General features: G+C 36.0%; 1 protein-coding gene across 5 annotated transcripts in view; it reads left to right on the top strand.

The window, feature by feature from the left end:
- cacul1 (CDK2 associated cullin domain 1) overlaps positions 1-19,443 on the top strand; it is a 65,117-nt gene that overhangs the window by 22,023 nt on the left and 23,651 nt on the right. For 4 of the 5 annotated variants that reach the window (XR_015939563.1, XM_088635478.1, XM_088635476.1 and 1 more), the window contains exons 4-5: positions 224-319; positions 9,254-9,356. Coding sequence is in view for 4 of the 5 variants with exons in the window: in XM_088635478.1 (XP_088491604.1) it covers positions 224-319; positions 9,254-9,356 (199 nt within the window). In the remaining variant the exon portion in view is untranslated. Of the gene's footprint in view, positions 1-223; positions 320-9,253; positions 9,357-18,370; positions 18,945-19,443 lie in introns of those variants that run through there. The other variant, XM_088635479.1, reaches the window with a different exon arrangement.

Genomic DNA, 19,443 nt, shown 5'->3' with positions numbered 1-19,443 from the left:
GTGTCATTTTTTGTGCGGAATGTTCTCTTATAAATAGTAAGTGCCATACCTTGTCATGATAATCTTAGCAAGTAATGCTATAAAATTAATATACACTTTTAATCACAAAAATATCATTATTTCGAGGGTACTAAAACTATTTAGAAAATAATGCATAAAACATGCATGAGAGTTTGTATGGGCACGTTCTTTCTCTTTCTCACTCTTTCTCTTTTTTTTCCAGGTCAGTCCTCCTGAACAGTACATAGAGAAGTTCAACTCAGCTCTCACCCAGTACATGGGAGCCCTCCAAAGTATCGTGCCTCTATTCATTTATATGGTAAGATGACTGAAGCTATAGAGAAATCAACATATTGGAGATTATAATGACTTTGGACAAGCAAAGCTGAGGCAGTAGTTTTTAGGTTTTAACAATGAACAGACTTATAATCGGTACAATAATTTTGTTCGTTTTATCTTTTGCTTTTTTTTTCAAATTTGAATAAACTTATGACTGAAATGTTAAATTGCACCTACATTTCCAACCTGCCAACTGTGTTTAATATAAAGTTTAATTATTTTTATCGTGATTGTTGAAATACATTGTTTTGTGTGATGCCTGCAACAAAAAACAATGCACTTTAACATTTCATAAATGATTCAAATGAAAACATTCAACTTCACTTGTGTGGAAAAAGCACTTCAATCTAGAATGCTACAATACACAACAACAGTGGAACAAAAATCTTTGCAGCATAATAGTGTAATCAAGCCAGTGTATTTTAATTTACAGTAAATTGGTTATGATCATAATTGATGTGGATGTATTATAGAGAGTTTGTATTTCATGACAATACTTCTGTAATTTACATACAGTGATTCTTGCTCCTAATGGTAAATTAGTTCTAGAGAAAGGTCTTTAAACAAAAAAATCTTCATAGCTCTTAAATTTGTTACAATGAAAGGCTGCAAAATTGTTTGTTGGAGTATTCTAGAAATATACAAAGGTTATATTATTGTTAGATTAAATGTTGGAATTGCTACGTTTGTTATATAGTTCATGTATGTAAAAAATCAGAATCGTTGCACATATACAGTAGACAACTTTTAAAAATTAGTTCCGTAATGGTAAAATAAGTTTCCAGCACATTTGCTTTTTGAGAATAGTTTACCCTATTCCATATGAATTGATTTTTATTGGTCTACTTACTGTACAAGGTCAGCAACAAAAATATGCACACCTCCTAGTTTAATATAGTTTAGCCCCTGTGTACCTGTACTGTTAAATGTCAGCTAAGAGCATGGGCTCTGCATTTAGTGACGATCATAATTAGTCTGTTAGTGGGCGCAACTCTGCTTACATAGCTATTTTTGTATACAGTACATACTGTAAGCTTTTTACATTCTGAAAGCCTAGAAACAGACATCACTTGAATGTTAACTCCACAGGATACAGTCACACACTTATTGGAAAACCTCAGTCTGACAAAATAGATGCCCACTGAGTTTGTTTCAAGTTCAGTTCTAATACTTAGCTTAATTTAAAGGGAAGAACAATTACAAGTTAATTCCATTCTGAAAAGTAAAAAGAAGAAACAACATTTTGTCATGTTCAGAAGCCTTCTTCATTAATTTAAATTATTTTCTTTAATATAAACTCAGTTTACATGGTTGTTAGTCTTTGTAAACTATGAATTGTTTAACTGTTTCAAAAGGTTTAAATTGTCTCTCATTACCTGTGTAGTAGAAACAAAAGGGAATTAATGCACATTGGCTCAGCTGAACTATGACATACATTAATACAGTAAAAAAGATACAGAAGAAATATTTTGTTTTCATTTGTAGCTTGTTCCTTTTTAAACCAAGTCACAAGAATGTGCTCTGTCATCTGTGGCAATACAGCTTTCTCTTCTTTTGTTGGGTTAACCATTGGTGCCGTCTGCAGTCAGTATCAAAGTATTTTCCAGTTTATTTTTTCTTGACCCAGCCTGATTATTCCTTTGTTTTTGCAAGTTACTCTTCAGGAAGCAAGTCATAAGTATTAGAGGTATATTTCTGTCAGCTCTACTTTCATTGCTTCAGTAGTTTGTAATCCAGGTTTAGCGTTTTGTGTGGCCTTGTGTGCAGAATGGAACTATTTTTCTTTCTAAGTACATTGCCGTTGTAACTCTTTATTCTTTCAGCACGACCACTAACATGTTTCACATGCATAATTCTTTAGCTGTGAGAAAGATGTTTTTTAATGTAGGCAGTTATTAGATGCAGTTATAAAAAACAAGGTTAAAATCCTCAATGAACCCATGCAGTAAAATGTGTGTTTAGTCAAAAAGTTTCTAAAGCTTTGTAATGCATAGAAATATAGATGCATAGAAAGATCTTCCCTGAGGAAATCCGTTTTCCATAATCCAGTTTGCATGGAGTCCAGGGGAGAATATGAGCATTTTTTGCAGATGCCCTTATCCAGGATGACATATTTGCCTTGATTCAGTACAAGGGACTATTTTGTTTTTGTAGGTAAAATATAAAATAAACTGAATTAATAAAATGACCTGAAGGCTACCTAGCTATCTGACACTGAGGGGGAATGAGGGTAGAATGAAAGGGTTCTGGAAGTGGAGAGGGTTACAGAAAATGTGAAAAAAGAGGAGCAGAACAGATTTGGGGGCTAAAGGGGAGATAAGAGACTGAAGATAGGTGGGAGCAGGGTGGCTGAGACAACAAATATTAAGATTTTGAATCGTGTGCATGCCAAAATAGTGAGGGTGCCAGAGTAATGGAGTAGCATACAAAAAATATGGTAAAGAAAAGGCAAAGGCAGCTGCAGAGTCCTGGATGAGTTATAGCTCTCTAGAGTCTCTAGACAGATGGAGATCGGGCTCTGTGATCCGGGTGTCACAGGTTTAAGCCTCAGTCATGTCTTGTGCCAGCTTTTACTGGGATTCCCCAAGGGGTGGTACATATTTGGTACCAGTGTTGCCAAGGAGAGGGTGGGAATAGTTGGCCAGAGCACTTTGCAAGAGCAACAATGCCTCCAAGACTATGTGATGCTGTCAGAGAGTGTCTCCAGAGGTGGTGACCCTCCTTTACTTGTCTGTGATTCCGGTGTCATTTTTAAAGATGGGTAGCTGGAAGGTGAGTGAGGCAGAGGAGTCTGCTTACACTTCCTCCTTTTCTCCGGTGTGCGGTTACGGGGATCCTATCTGAGAGCCAAAACTCTGAAGCTTAAGAAACCTGCAATGCGTTGCACTGGCAATTGAATTAAAGCTCAAGAAAGTTGAAATCAAATTTACTCAGAACATTAAATTAACCATGACATTAAATAAAACATTTAAAGTATGTAGTAAACTTCTTCAATCAACTGGTTAGTAATAAAGAATTGCAACAGTGCAAGTATCCCAACTGTAAGAGATTCATACCTGGTGGTTGATGTGGAAGTGCCTTGATAATCTTAGAGACATTTCCTCTAGCAAGCTGACATTATTTTATTAATGATCCTGACATAGCTACAGTAAGTAGGTTGTAGATGTACAATATTGTTTTTGAGAAAGAAGAGAAATGTTTCTTATTAAAGCGCTGTGGGACATTGCACCCTGTAGTGAGTGTAGTGCCAGACTGAGGCAGGTTAATTGGACATCCTCTCTGACATTTCTCATCTGGCAGTTAATAAAGAGACAGAGGGACAGCTGAATCCTGGATTTCTAATTGGCACCAGCCAATTAGAAGCCTTGTCTACAGGACATTTGAGAACTGTCGGGAAATTGATGGAAATAGAGCAAATTGAGTCATTTCCTTTCACAAAAGAAGACTACAGCCCCGAGCAGTGAGGGTGCAAAGGAGTGTAAATATCAAAGCTCTTAACATGTCATAAGACTGATTAATAAAATGGACATATTCAGGTATCTCTCTCTTTGTGTCTTAATTTACAGTCATGGTTCTTATAAGGAGACATTTCACATGTTTGAAAGCTTCATAATGCAGCACTCCTTTGTAGTTATTTAATGTGGTTTCATTCTGTGGGTTAAGGTAATTATATGTGTTTTGTTTGCTGAATTTATCTTTTGTATTTTTATAGAAAAACCTTTAATATCATGGATGCGCTTATGCTCTGCTCTTAGTTCCAGCAGCACCTTTTAATGCCAGATTCTTTCTTGATAGACTTCAGTGAAATTTTCTACATGCCACCTTTTTATTACTGATGTTACTGTTGGTTAGTTATTCACAATGTGGTTGCCATTTTTTTTTTGCTGTTGATCTCATGTACAGTTATATGTAATCTCACAAGATTACATATAAATTGCAAATAAGTCTTGATTGTATTTTTCGAAGACATGAGGGTCTCAGAGTGTTTACAAGTCATCTGAAACTTTTGGTTGTGGGAGATCTCAGTCTATCGAATATATATTGTGTCTCAGCCCATGTGTGCAGGCCTTTTACATTAATGGTTCGAATAGACGTTAATAACACACTTACGAGGAAGACAAAACACAATGGAATGTTATCTTTTCTTTAGTTGTATTTCTTGGTGTGGAATTAAACCTCTTAGTGTTCCTTTTTAATCTGCATGTTGACACATCTCTCCACTCTAACCTCTTTTATATTAATACAGCTTTAATTCAATTAAATTACCTTGGGTATTGAGTATGAAAGCAAATTGTATTATTCTTAAACCAGATGGTGTCTTTTCCCGTTGCCTTATTTACACTTTTATCCTGTTTTATTATAAGCTGTTTTTCTTAGTTTTACACGTCAATGCTTCACAGTGTAATGCCATTTCAGTATTGGATTATTTTGCAAGATTTAGTGAGCAGGACTTTATTAAGAGGTCAGTGGGTGTTATAAAAATCTAGGAGGCCTTTTATAATTGCAGGCTTATGTTATGTAGGCTTTATATGATAATGCTAATTTGTTGTCTCCGTCATAAAATTGATATGAGGTTTGAAAAGTGCTTTCTGTACATCTCAGTGGCAGTGACCCAGTAATTGTTATACAGGGACATTAATTAATAAAAGCAAAAGAATAATCTGGGACTCTGATAAATGTGCAAGTTATGTTAAATTAACTTAGGCATTATGTCTTTCTGTTTTCTATTAATGGAGTTATTAGATTGGTTCGCAGCAGGCACTCTTTAAAATTCATCCCCACAATGCTAATTTATGACTTATATGAAATCTGAAAATGTCTTTATGAAAATATCATACTGTATAAATTTTCCAGGAAACTACCTCATATATATTTTACAGAAATATTTATATAAATATGATTTATGTTTTCAAAGGAGGTTATTATGAGAAAGTAACCTTCAAAAACTTTTTAACCTCATAATTGACCTTTATATTTACTTTAATACTCTCGTAATGCATATTAAGAGAGACTTTCTGGTTCACAGCCCTTTAGTTTCATTGTTAGATGCAGATATTGAACACTTCTGGAGTATTTCAGATTTTGCTGCATTTTTCTGGTGGTAGTGGTCGTGCTGTGATTGTTATGGGTTTACTTTCATGTGCTTTTGCTGAATTAGAGTAGCACACTGAATTTCCGTAGTGAACTAATTAATGACAGCATAATCAAAGTTTAATATGAATAGCAGTAGCTTTTTTGCACAAACAATATTCTAAGTGTGGATCACCATGGAAACAGTTCTCCCATACAAGAGAAAGACCAGACAAGGTGAGGATAAAGGATTACACAAACTCTGAATTTTCACCATTAATGTAAACTATTGATAATGGGCTGATTCTCAAATCTAGCATATGTTGTACCCAAAAGCATATGGTCTGAATGTTCATGATTCTTACTTAAATTAATAATAATAAAACATTATTTGTGTATGCTGTTTTACTTAATGCCCCGCTTGCCATGTTATTAACTGAATTTAACATACAATATGGGCATGTTGGAAAATTGTATATTTATCATTTTATTTGTGCAGTTTCATCTTTGACACTCTTGTCTTATGCAATTTGATGTCAGGTTTTATACATCGTCATATATATTATGTGAATTAGACTGCTGATAATGCTCTGCTATAATTCCTTGCAGCACAGTACTAGTTATCATCAAATACAACAGCAACTTAAGATTTTGAACTTTTTGTTGATGTTTTATGAGGAGATGAAGAATGTATGAGCCAGCAAGGAGAGATTTATTTTCTTTTTATATTTAGATAAGGTTTTGCAGAGATCTATATTTATGAAGAGTGAAGGTCAATAATAACACTTATCTTTTGAAATTAGCGTTATAAAAATTCAAAACGTGCTTCTTCTGAACAGCTCTCTCATACTGCGATAGTAGAGTTAGAATATTTTACCTTTGGGGAGTTAACCCAGAAATCCGTTAGCCCATAGGATTACCTTGTCTTCATGTATTATGTGGAGATATGTTGCAATATGGGGAAAACAAAGTTCAAAAATGCTTTCTTGCTTTTAATTATACCAATTTAAAAAGTATTACAGTATGATAAATCAGTTATTTGTTTAACCACATTTCAGATGTATCTATGTTGAATTATTACACCTCAAAATCAGCATGGCAAGCCAGAACAGAGTAATCCTGCATTTATGTCTTATGTAAGCAAACAAATTACAACTACTTAAAATACTTAAAAATGAATGGAAAAAGTTGGACCAGATTGATAAATCATTAAAGTGGTAGTGGATACATTAATTGAAGAATGCAAGTGCTGTATTCTAGTGGGTTTTAGTTTTTTCAAAGGTATGAACTGAGATATAATAGGTGCATTATCTTATATACTGTAGGTGACACTCCAGAAAGTTAACACACGGCATTTATTTTATACATACTAACTCACTGATTTATTGATGACTATCATCCCTGTTTAAATACAAAATAAGAGCAGTAAGTGCTGTTATTCACTTGAAATGAAGTAAGTTATTTTTTCATTAAATCTTTAAACCTAAGTACTCTTTAAGTCAAGCTTTAGGAAGATAACTTCCCTGATGTTTGAAATATGGCAAAACAGGGGTACCTTTCTTTGTATCCCCCATCTACTAAGATCTGTATTTTTCAATGAGTTCTCTTATTCTGTCCTGACATTTGCAGTTTTCTTATGCTAGGCCAGCTGCCAGCCTGCTGAACATCAGTTATACTGCATCACCAAAGTGAAACCTCAATGAGTAAGAATACACTGAGTAAATTGGTTAACTCCGAGGTGGAGCGGTGGCTCTGTGGCTAAGGATCTGCGCCTGTGGCTGGAAGGTTGCCGGTTTGTATCCCACGGCCGGCAGAGGAATCCTTCTCCGTTGGGCCCCTGAGCAAGGCCCTTAACCCCAGGGGCGCCGTATAAATGGCTGACCCTGCACTCTGACCCCAAGCTTCTCTCTCCCCATCTATGTGCCTGTGTGTCTCATGGAGAGCAAGCTGGGGTATGCAAAAAGTCAAATTACTAATGCAATCAATTGTATATGACTAATAAAGTGATCTTATCTTATCTTATTGATTCTAGGGACTGTCAGCATATACTTAAAGTAGTGCTGCACATTTGAAATGGATAGACAGAAATAAATCCGTAAGCAGCAATCATCAGTGGCCCATCCAACATATGCTGTTTTTGTTTAAGCATAGGTGTGTGTTTGACCTTTAAAAGAGATCATAGGTCACAAATAAGGATGTTTTGTGTATTGTGATAGATCATGTATGGTTTCCCCTGTGTTCCATAGTAACCTTGACCCTGTCTGCACTCACTTAGTTTGGTTTTGCATTTGACCTTTGAGAGGTAAAAGTCCAAGGACTTTTTTTTTGATTGAGCACATAAACATTCCTATGATCTTTCCATAATAACATAGTAATGAATCTTCAGTCATTTAAAGTCATAAATTAGTTTTTCATTTAATCAGGACAGGTCTTATAAGCCAGTTTATGCTGTGTATGCCCAAATCATGTGTCCAATTAGCTTTATTCAGCTGTAGACTATAATGACTTCTATTTCTCTGGTCATACACAAGCTTGATTTTGCTTAGGTTGATACGTTTTATAATACAGCAATTTGTTTCCTACAGTTTTGTTTTGGGAAAATCCTTTATTAGGTTTTCCATAAATACAACAAACCATATACATACAATGCCTATAGAAAGTCTACACCCCTCTTTGACTTTTTCACATTTTATTGTGTTACCATGATGTATTTAACTAAGAATTTTTGCCACTCATCATCACAAAGTACTCTGTAACGTCAAAGTGAAAGAAAATCCAGATATTTTATTAAATTAATTAAAAATAAAAACCAGAATATAATTGAATGCATGTGGGAAAAAATGTAAAAAGGTCAAAGGGGGTGTAGACTTTCTATAGACACTGTCTGTAATGTACACTGACATTATCTTTGCTACTATTAATCAAACAAAATAAATCTGTGAAAGAAAAAAAAAACTGATTATTTAAACATCAGGTCTTTCAAAGTCTCTATGTTTGAGGATTTTAAACTAATACTGTTTCACATTGTAAACACACCATAAGAATGGGGTCCAAGCTTTTTTTTCCACATATGAACTCTTACTTAACTTCACTAGGGGCTTAGATACGTTTCATACTGTATACTGTATGTATTGAGATACAGTAGCAGTAGAGTACGTTAGAGAGTCTTCTTGGTAATTTAAATGTTATAAATATGTTATATGTTAAATGTTTTCACCAAAGTCAGAGCTATGTTTAAAAATAATATGAGTGAAGCATGAGGGGCAATCTGTCGTAGTCTTCTGTCTAGAAACTTTATTCATCTCAGGGCCCCTCATGAGTTCTAGCATAGTCTGCACAAACATCCTTACACACTTAACTGCACAAATACATGTTTAATACTCACCTGTTTCCATTTCTTCATCTTATTGGTCTTCTCTGTCCTGTTACACAACTGCAATGTTTTTGCTTTCTGAGCACTATTTGGCGTTGAAAAGTTCCTTAATAAATGATTTAATTGCCTTTTTGAACACCTTTCTTATAAAAATCTTGTGACCTTAGTAACGTCCCTGAAACTACCACAGGCCTTGTTCACAGAAAATGTGACCTTGCTCAGTGCTCTAAGCCTGGTGGTGTGTGCATGGAGGGGTTATTTAACAGTCATAAATTGGTTGTACTTGCAATAGCCAAGACCTACTAATATTTGACTCTTATTTAACCTCTATAACTATGAACACCCCCTTTTAAATACTTCAAACTATTAAACTAACCAAGACTACTTGCAGGAGAAAAACAAAACTGCTCTGAGCACAAGGGAAAGTGCATTTATGCAGATTTCAAACACCATTTTCCTTTTGCTTTCCAGAACAAGTTTTACATTGAAACAAAACTGAACAGAGACCTGAAAGATGATCTCATCAAGCTGTTTACAGATCATGTTGCAGAAAAGCATGTGTGCACCTTAATGCGTAAGTACACTGAAGCAGTGGTTTATTTTGTAGAGGTAAGGCAATATAAAACTATGTATTAATTCATACAGATAGATTTCCACAACATTGCTGTGCTTTTCTTATATATTTTTATGAACACAATGACTAGGTTACCATTGAGGGAGTGTAGAAGTAGTAGCAGCAGCACAGAAATGGCGATCACGGACCTGTTTAAGAATGGAGTGGAGTCTTTTCTCAAAAAGAAAACATCTGTCCCCCCCTTCTTTCCTGTTAAAATATATTCTGTATGGTCATGAAAAGAAACTAATACCTTAGGAGGAACATAGACCCCCCCCCCCCCCCCCCTCCCCTCCTCAAAATGCATTTTGTTCTGAAGGGATGGGCTCAGAAATTGGATAGTGTGCTTCTTAAAGGTTCCCTGCATTGGATAGGGTGATATTGAAGGATGGCTCTTCAGTTATCATCCAGTGAATTATTGGTTAAAGTGTAGAATGGTACTTTGAAGGTCATCAGAGCTCTTAAAAATAAATTAAGAAATCACGAAAAAATCACTGAAGAAATTCAAAAGAGAAGTGATCAAAAAATGTTGGGATGGCAAGATCTTTGTTCCTGTAGTCTCTCAAAGTGCATCACGCTGTATGATATGCTGGCAGCTTTGAGGTCATAGTGTTGTTTTCCAGACAAAATATAGGCTTACCTATTTAAAGAACAGATCCAAGTACTATGTTCAGACAAACTTCTGAATGGTGTTCACACCAGTGGTAAATAATTTTCCAGATGAATGTTGTAGAACAGGTGGTACTTGGTTCTAAGTTATGTTTTTCTTATCTGAACCCCATACTCCTGTTAGACGAGAATTTTTCCTCATGTGGGCGTGGTTGTCAAAATAAGCAAATAATCAATATATCAGGCAACACTGATGCCTGTTTTTAATTAATTTTCAATATGAAAATAGAAAAACGTGCAAATGTTTCGGTTCAGTACAGCTTAGAAAGTTGTAAGAATCAATAACAAATACTACACACTAATTCTATAATGAGGACACTTCAAGTGTAAGTCTTCCAAAATGAGTGTACTGTAAAAACATTATTTCCTGTAGCAGTGTACTATATCTGTGAATACGTTTTAGTTGTTAAATCTAAGTACTATATGTAGTCCAATGAAATACAAGGTAATTCCTAGTAATTTGTAATAAAAATGGGTTCAAGTTCTGTGGATACAATGTACATATTTTATTCACAAATAAAGCTAATGATTAGTTTGCTTTTTAGACCCCAATCTGAAAATGCCAGGTTTAGCACAAGACAAAGGATTTGTTTTTTGCCAGCAGCCATATCACCCTGACACTCACAACTGGCATTCCACTGAAGCTAAGCAAGTGTGAGTCTGGCCAGTACCTGGATGGGAGACCTCCTGGGAAAAACTAAGGTTGCTGCTGGAAGCGGTGTTAGTGGGGCCAGCAGGGGGTGCTCACCCTGCGGTCCATGTGGGTCCTAATGCCCCAGTATAGTGACGGGGACACTATACTGTAAACAGGCACCGTCCTTCGGATGAGACATAAAACCGAGGTCCTGACTCTCTGTGGTCATTAAAAAATCTCAGGGCGTTTCTCGAAAAGATTAGGGGTTTAACCTGCAAATTTCCCATTGGCCCTTATCAATCGTGGTCTAATAATAATCCCCATCTATGAATTGGCTTCATTACTCTGCTCTCCTCTCCACTGATAGCTGATGTGTGGTGAGCGTTCTGGCGCACTATGGCTGCCATCGCATCATCCAGGTGGATGCTGCACATTGGTGGTGGTGGAGGGGATCCCCATTACCTGTAAAGCGCTTTGAATGGAGTGTCCAGGAAATAAAGTTTCTCTAAGAGAGGTACTTTCTTTGTTCAGGTGGGTAGCTGCGTCAGCATGCGTAGGCTGCAAAGGAACAAGTAATAGGTTTATTCCATGCTGAAAAAAAGAAGAAAGAGAACACAACAAACAAGGAATTTTCATACCTCTCTGCACCCATTCTGACTTCACACCTCTTGATTGGCCTCTCTTTCTGTCCCCTGCTCCCGCCTCTCACTCCTCCTCCCTCCCAACCTTTGTTCTCCCGCTACTTTACCTTTGCCTACTGCCCTGTTTCTCTCACACCTGAAGAAGGCTCCACGGCCAAAACGTTGTGTTCTCTTTCTTCTTTTTTTCAGCATGGAATAAACCTATTACTTGTTCCTTTACTTTCTTTGTTGCCCTGGTGATCCCACAGGCCCAAGCAGAGCTAAGACATCAAATGGTGATCCTGCTTCAGCTTTTGTTTGTTATGCTGTGGGTACACAGCTACACCACCATGTTTATATCATATACTACCTTTCATATCTCAATTATTTGAAAAGGGAAAAAAAATAGATTGCAACTTTAACAAATTACAGTGTATTTAAAATGGTCATTTACCTATAATTAGAAGGCAAAGCTAAATGCTATTAATACCTTTTATTAAGTAATAAGAATAAAGTACCAGACAACTCCTCTTCCCTGATAAGATTTGCAAGCGTGTTTAAAAACAGAGTATCTTAACAAACAGATCAGCTTCAAAATTTTAATGAAAGGGTATATTGTATAAGGGGAGAAGTAATTAAAAATTGTGCATTTTAAGGCTTAAAGGGGAACTGCAATCCCAGTTTCTCAGATCAGTTATTAAATCTCAGTTACAAAATCAATTCATTTACGTAAAACTTTTTAAACAAATTTTGAGTTAATCTTTGAGAAATCCCTGTAAATTGCCATGTTGTTGCAAGCTCCTATTAGAGTTCCCATGAATTGCGACGTGATGCAAGCGCTGTTAACAAGCAGCATTTGTCGGCAAGACCATCTTGAAATTGAGAGCAATATTTCTAGCGGATCAAAAGAGCCATTACATTGTAAAGAAGCTTGCGAATACAAGCCCGCCTCACGTCCCCTGAAGGTTTGGTGCCTCACATACCTGGAAATTTTGTCTATTTTTTATGTAAATGTGAGGTTTTTCCAAGTTTACATAAAACCTTTATTGCGGTTTGAAATGCACTCATTAATGCTAATTTTTTTAACCCCGAAATATACAAATAGCCTTGCAGTTCACCTTGAAGGATTGCCATTATGTATCAAGTCAAGGGACCCCTCCTGTGTTTGAACACATCCTGTTTTAACCAGTAATGCCTTCACCCCATGGGAGCTTCTTGTCAAAATTAGTGATCTCTGGAAGGAAGTCTTCGGTGGTCATGCCTTTCAGAATCCCCTTAATGCTCTTGTTTCTGCACATGGACATCCTCTAAAGTCAATGATGGTTTCATGCACATTCTAATATACCATTATTAACATTATGTAATGTACTGAGAGGCATTAAAAAGGCAACAAATATTAGAACTAATAATAATAATAATAATAATAATAATAATAATAATAATAATAATAATAATAGCATTTTTTTTATTTGTAATTTTTGGGTATATGTGTCTTAATTCAATTCCCAGTCTTTACATTGTTTTATACAGTATTTCTGACTTCTCTTTATATGTGCTGTTTTTTTGCTTTCTTTGCATTTAAAGCACAGATCAAGAATAGGTACAGAATTTTTCCATGCAAAAATGGAACGAGTAATAGTTCCTTTGCAGACTGATCTGACCTATTTATGCAGTAATTACTATTAGAAGTAACCTGCTGTTTATCTGAGGTTCATTTGTAACAAATGCTGCAGTTATTTCCATGTTAGTCCAAAAATTAGAAGGAAAAACTGTAGTATTTTATAAGGCACTTTGTACTCTTTTTTTTTCCTTTTTCTTTTTTATTGTTGATTCAGATTGATATACTGGTGCTCATTCATAAAGGATGATTATTGTTATGAGTCAATTAAATGAGTGGGTGTACTTTAGTTTTCATATGTTAAAGAAAGTGGGAATATTGCTTCTCCACTATTCTTTCACTGTTTCTTCTTTTTTCTTGCTTGTAGTATTGATCTTTGTCCAAATTGCTGTCTCTAAGCTCTTTAAGATATAGTTGCAAGAGAGAAATGTCAGGAGTTTTTATACTGCTTTTTAGGCCTCCCTTATTTGTTTCATGCAACAATACTGCCAGTGTCTTTTTAAAATCAGCTTTTGTCAGGAATGGAATTGTATTAAAATTCTACACCTTCTCATTTGTAACATGCTTGTGCACTTTTGATGAAAAAACAAACAGCATCTGAATTGCATTGTTCAGTTATTGTTTCAGGTAACAGTTCTTGTTTTCACACTGGCTAAGATGCTAGTGTTTAGGAAGAAATGGTAAAGGACAAGGTGTACAATTATTTGATGTCTAGTAGTTTTGTATTTGGGCGGAGTGGTGGCACAGAGGCAAAGGATCTACGCCTGTGGCTGGAAGGTTGCCGGTTCAAATCCCGCGGCCGGCAGAGGAATCTGACTCTATTGGGCCCCTGAGCAAGGCCCTTAATCCCAACTGCTCCAGGGGCTCCGTATAAATGGCTGACCCTGTGCTCTGACCCCAAGCTTCTCTCCCTGTCTGTGTGCTTGTGTGTCTCATGGTATGCGAAAAGACAAATTCCTAATGCAAGAAATTGTATATGGCTAATAAAGTGGTCTAATCTAATCTGTATTCCTTACGATTTGTTGTTTTCTGACATTTTACATAGGTCTGGGGTAAGGTATTTTAAGGTTGAGATACAGACCTACAGTAGAATCATGTTGCAAGACATTATATGTAAAATGTAGTTTAAAGCCTTTTAAATTTTAGGGTCATGGTCCTTCATGCAATATGGATAGCACTATTACAAAATACCAAAGATCTGTAGCTTTTACAGGATTTGGGATTAAAGGAATTGCCATTACTTTTGGACCAGTTCTGAAGAATAAAAAAACTGCCATTAAAAGAATTAGTACCTGATATTGGAATAATAAGCAATGTAACTTTCTTTTAATAGGCTCTTGATTTTAGGATATGTCACATGGGAATTCTTATACTGGGGTGAATTATATTTTCCTACAGTACATTTGTAGACTACTGCTTTTCTAAAAATGTGTAATGCTCTACTCTGGATGTTTTTTTTTATTCTTTCCTTCCATATTTTTAGGTAATTGTGCCTCTTTTGTAAAACGCATACAGCCCTGGCTAGATTTTATTAATGGTCTAATGGGAAACTTGGAGTGGGTGTGCATGAAGGAGGAAAGTACAATTCATTGCTTTTTATTAATGTCAAAAATAATGTATGATAGAGCAACACAATGTTCTGTTGCTTTAAGACCAGACATGAATCGTGAAGTGAATAACCAGTGCAGAGATCAGGATAAAAACACCCACTCGTAGACACTGGGACTGAATGTGTCTCTCATCAAGCTCACTGAACTCTTCATCAGACATCAGATTTTTGACACATAATACATCACAAAGCTTTTAATTTACAAGTTTTTAGTCTTGGGTTATTCAGTTGTATTAATTTAATGTTTGATGAAAAAAGCACATTTTAAAATGATGCTGTTCATATAACTATGCCACATCTCTCCTCTCCTGATCTTCAGTTTCCAAGTTGATAAAGCAGAGGTACGGGATCGACAACCTGACTTGACTACAGTATAATGCTAAAAGACCATTAACAAGGTTCACAGGAGTACTTAACAGGTTACTTTTTTTTTGTATTTTCTCCTTGGTGTTTATGCCAAGGTCCTCTTAGAAATGTACAAAAAAATGAGTGAAATTGTAGTTTTTGAAAGCTGAAAAACATTTTTTTATCCTTCTAACATTTATACCCCAGTGCACTGCACTTTTTGATTCCCTTTGATCCTGTGCCTTTCAAATCCGTGGATTCCACTACAACCATTGTCAATTAGAAAAGATCAAGTGTTGTTTTATTCACAAGTGCTGTGAGTTCCTCAGAAGGAGAAGAAGCTGTTGCTCAAGGAATAAACAGGGTTGCTAAGCCCACAAGGGGGAGTGACACTGTATTTATTGTAGGAGAAAATAAATACTGCTTAATGGCTATGGCTTGCCAACAGCTTGGATCCCTGACAAATATATACAAGAAATTGCTTGCCTGCTTCAAGCACTACCAAAACGGCTGACTCCAGGACAGGAGGACTTGCTGCCACTCTCAATCATACACTTGTAGTGCTGTCGCAAACACTGGGGGGAAAAAAGGTGGTGCTATTATTTCGAGGCATTGCATTAAACAATACTTTTCTAATACCATACTATCAGTCTCCGTCCCAGCAGTCTGTTTAACGTGCAAGCAGAGTTATCCAGGCTCCGTGCGCACTATTTATTAAAAAAAAAAACTTTGTTTCACCATGTAAGTCAATTGTGAACATCTCATAAACTAAGTGAATGCAGTGGGGTGTCATTTACATTGGTATCCTGGGGGGCACCCATTTATGCTGTAGGACATACAATGGAGTAAATTAACCTCCATCTGATCTAGAGTGTAGATGTACTGTATAATCACTACTCCACACCAGGGCCCTGAGTCAGAAAGCTCAGACTGTGACATATCTAAAAATTAAACAGTGGATGGTGAAGAAAAGGAAAGTAAAACATCTAAGAATTGCCAGTGCAAAGGAAGTTGGAAGCCCACTGTAATTGAACCAGACTATGAAGAACCTGTTGGTCAAATAGATGTAGACAGTGTGGAAAACCCAGTGATTTTTTTAATGAGGTGTTAGAGAATTTCAAAGCAATCTGTGTGCCTATCAAGCAATTTCAGCAAACAAAAAACAGAAATGCATAAAGCATTTCAATGCCATTGATGGTACTCGGTGGGAGTGAGATGACGTCCTTAAATATAATCATTTATGAGAATACTCAAGTCATGTCTAAAAGAATCAAACAAGACAGACAAGCCTTACAGGTTGAGAGATTTAATTGAAAAACGAAAAATAAATTGGCAAAACAGTTGTCAAAGTAAAGACTTCACTTAAGCAGTACATGCTTGAAACACAAGTGAAGTGAGGGTATAAAAACTGGACTTGAGCTTACATGAACAGTTATATCTGTGACTTTTAGATTATAATACTAGCACAAATGAAGTCATTCAATATAATCTAGGAAGGATAGGTAGTGACATCTTTGTATTTTCTGTGGGACAGTACAGATGTGGAATTGAGAAGGGTAATAGGAAAGGTTTTGCCAAAGTGGAATTGGAGAGAAATGAAAATGATTACTCAATTTAATTTGATAGAATCTTCTGTGTCAGATGACGAGGACAAGCATATTGTCATATTACTGTCAACCACTCGCTATCCTTCTGAAATTGTACAATGGGACAAGAAAAAACAGATAGGTCTGTTGTCTGGCTGGACTGTAACGAAATGATAGCTGATCCATCAAGGATGTAAAGATAAGACTGACATGTTGAAGACCTATGCTGTTGATATGAAAGGCAGGAAGTGGTGGCACAGACGCCTGAGGTATTTTCTTGAAGCAAAGTAATTTGATATCTTTCTGTTTTAGGTTCTTTAGGTTGAACAATGCACAACCAAGACTCAGCACACACCTGTACCTGTCACCTTGATGTATTGTAAGCAGTATAGTAAAGAGAAGCATATAGACCCATCTGATGTGAATGCGCTTTGGAGCTGTTCTTGATCTGTATCACTGCTTTCCCCCAACAGGAGAGGATTTTCTTGATTGACAATAATCATGTTACACTAGTTCATGTGTGAATCTGATAAATCTGAGACCCCATATTGCTTTTCAAGTGTTGTTTTATTCTTGGTTGGAATTTGATTTTTTTTAAAATCATTGTTAGAATACTGGTACCATGCCTCAGACAGTTAAATGATGTGCTAAAAAGAAATTGTGTTTTTATCTATACAACACTGAGTGAAATTAAGGAAAGCATGTTTTGTGTTTATTTTAAGGCACTCACCGGTAGAATAGGAGTAGTGGATATACAGACTACATTAAAAACAAAATGTCAATGGGCTCTGTTCTGAAAGGTTTTTCCATAAATTTGGATGTAAGCCTACTTGCAAGCCATTAAATTAATAAACAAGCACTTTAAAATACACAGAATCTTCAAACTGCAGAGATTATGCTGGTCCTTTTTATTTTTTAAATGTATAACTTATTTATAGCCCTGGCGTATGAATGTATTACATTGACGTAACACATATCCATACTTCACAAGGGATGTACAACGTTAAAATTTTTTTCTGAGTTCAGCAGCATTTTCACCTAAAATCTGAATACACAGACATCCAGTTACAAGTCCATATCCCTTACAGTTCCTGTTACCTTAGTAATAGTGTCTTAATCTCATATCTGTTATTCTGCTGTTATTAATTGTGGGGCTGTGGTAATAAAGATGTCCAGTTTGGTTCCATATTCACCTTTATTGATAAGTTGCACATTAATACTTCAGGGACTATTGTCCGAGCCAGATCTTTAACGTGAATAAGGTATTCATTCAGCAGATCTTATGAACGGTGGATGAGTATTAAATGGGAAATCAGAACAAACCAAAAATCAAACATGAACTACAGTTTATCAAACTAGCGATTCAAAATATTGGGGCACTGATAAGTACAAGTACCAGAATATCTCCATAATGCCACACAGCCAGTCTCAGTAATGCTCCTTGTCAGTGCAAGGTGCTTTCCTCAAGCGTTGAGACATCCACTGAGGGACTGAGCCATACAGTACCCGCTTCAGCATCTATGGATGCACCAGAAGGTCAGCGTACTTGTGTAGCCAAAGCATCCCATGAATCACTAGATGGCAGTATTTCACATTCATAAATTTGATCTCTGGTCCTCCATCCTTGATTCCTAATTACTGTACTAAGGATGCATTTGTACAGTATGTTAGTGTGTATTCTAACAACACGGCACAATTTGATTATTGTTAAGGACTCAGGAGTACACTAAAATGTGATCTCCTTATATGCATACAGTGCAGCAATATAGTGATTGTCTGGGCATGACCAAGATGTACTTGTGGTGAAAATGAGGTAATAGATTACCAGTGTCAAACAACATTATCCAAGTCTAACATGTAGTTTCCCTTTTTTATCTTTTTTTTCTACACCTAGTTTCAGCTCAAACCTCAAAGCTGTCTGACCAGAAGCAGGGGTCCCCCAAGGTAGATCTGAGCACCAGTTTTGTTGTATTGCTACTAGGGACTCCCAGTCATAGTTGGAAGTGTCATAGTTTGGATTTGAACCTGTAATCTCTGTACTGTACCACTGGCAAATCAAACGGTGGTTATTGCCTTATCCCCTTGGAAATGTCAAGTAATTTCGAAATGAAAGCTTTCATCTGTGTAGACAAATAAGTACAGTGTACTTGAGATATGCAATGCAGGGTTTGCATTAGATTAACACATTATTTAGAGCTGACAGTACATAACCTGCTGCTTTATCAGGAATTCACATCATTGAACTTCTAATGAGCCATCACATTGACAAAATGTTTAATGAAAAGTCAGACTTTTTGGAAGTAGAATGATTCACTCTTATTACAGGGGGTCAGAAATACTTTATATGATGCATCTTTGCCTTTAATGTGCTTAATGTTCTGTGAATTTAGCTTTGACACTTTTATATACACCAGTGAACATAAATAGTTGACAGCAAAAACGTCATTGCTTTGCTTAAAAGTTCTAGGAAGTGTACATCTGTTCTGAAAGCTTGATTAAGTACTTTGTTGTAGAACTGAATTTACTTGCAAATTAGATTTAAAACAGTTAAGTGGCCAACAATTTCATGTACTTAATAATGAGTAATTCTTAATTACTGGAAGTGTCCTTTTTATCATGAAGCCCTTTTGATTTCATTTTAAAGAAAAATCAAAAACAAGAAAAGTTTAAAAAGATTCTAAAATAATTTTGTAAAGTATGTTGAGTATTGTCTGCATTTTCAAAGCTTCATATTTTTCAAGTTGGATTTCTCTATTCTGTACTGCAGTGCAACATCTGCTTAATTATTCTAGGATAAATTGATTCTGAAAGACTTCTAAATCTTACAGTACATGAGAACAGGTGGATGCCAGCTTGAAAAATCTTTTTAATTGGTTCTCCCTGTATACTTTCTGACAGTAGGTTCTGAGGAGTACTGTATTTTAAGAAGTGGCCTATTTAATTTGCATATAAATATATACAAGAGGA

This window comes from Lepisosteus platostomus, chromosome 6 (genome assembly GCF_059453375.1).
Source record: "Lepisosteus platostomus isolate fLepPlt1 chromosome 6, fLepPlt1.hap1, whole genome shotgun sequence".
NCBI classification, from domain to species: Eukaryota; Metazoa; Chordata; class Actinopteri; order Semionotiformes; family Lepisosteidae; genus Lepisosteus; species Lepisosteus platostomus.
This window is presented reverse-complemented; position numbering and strand designations above follow the sequence as displayed.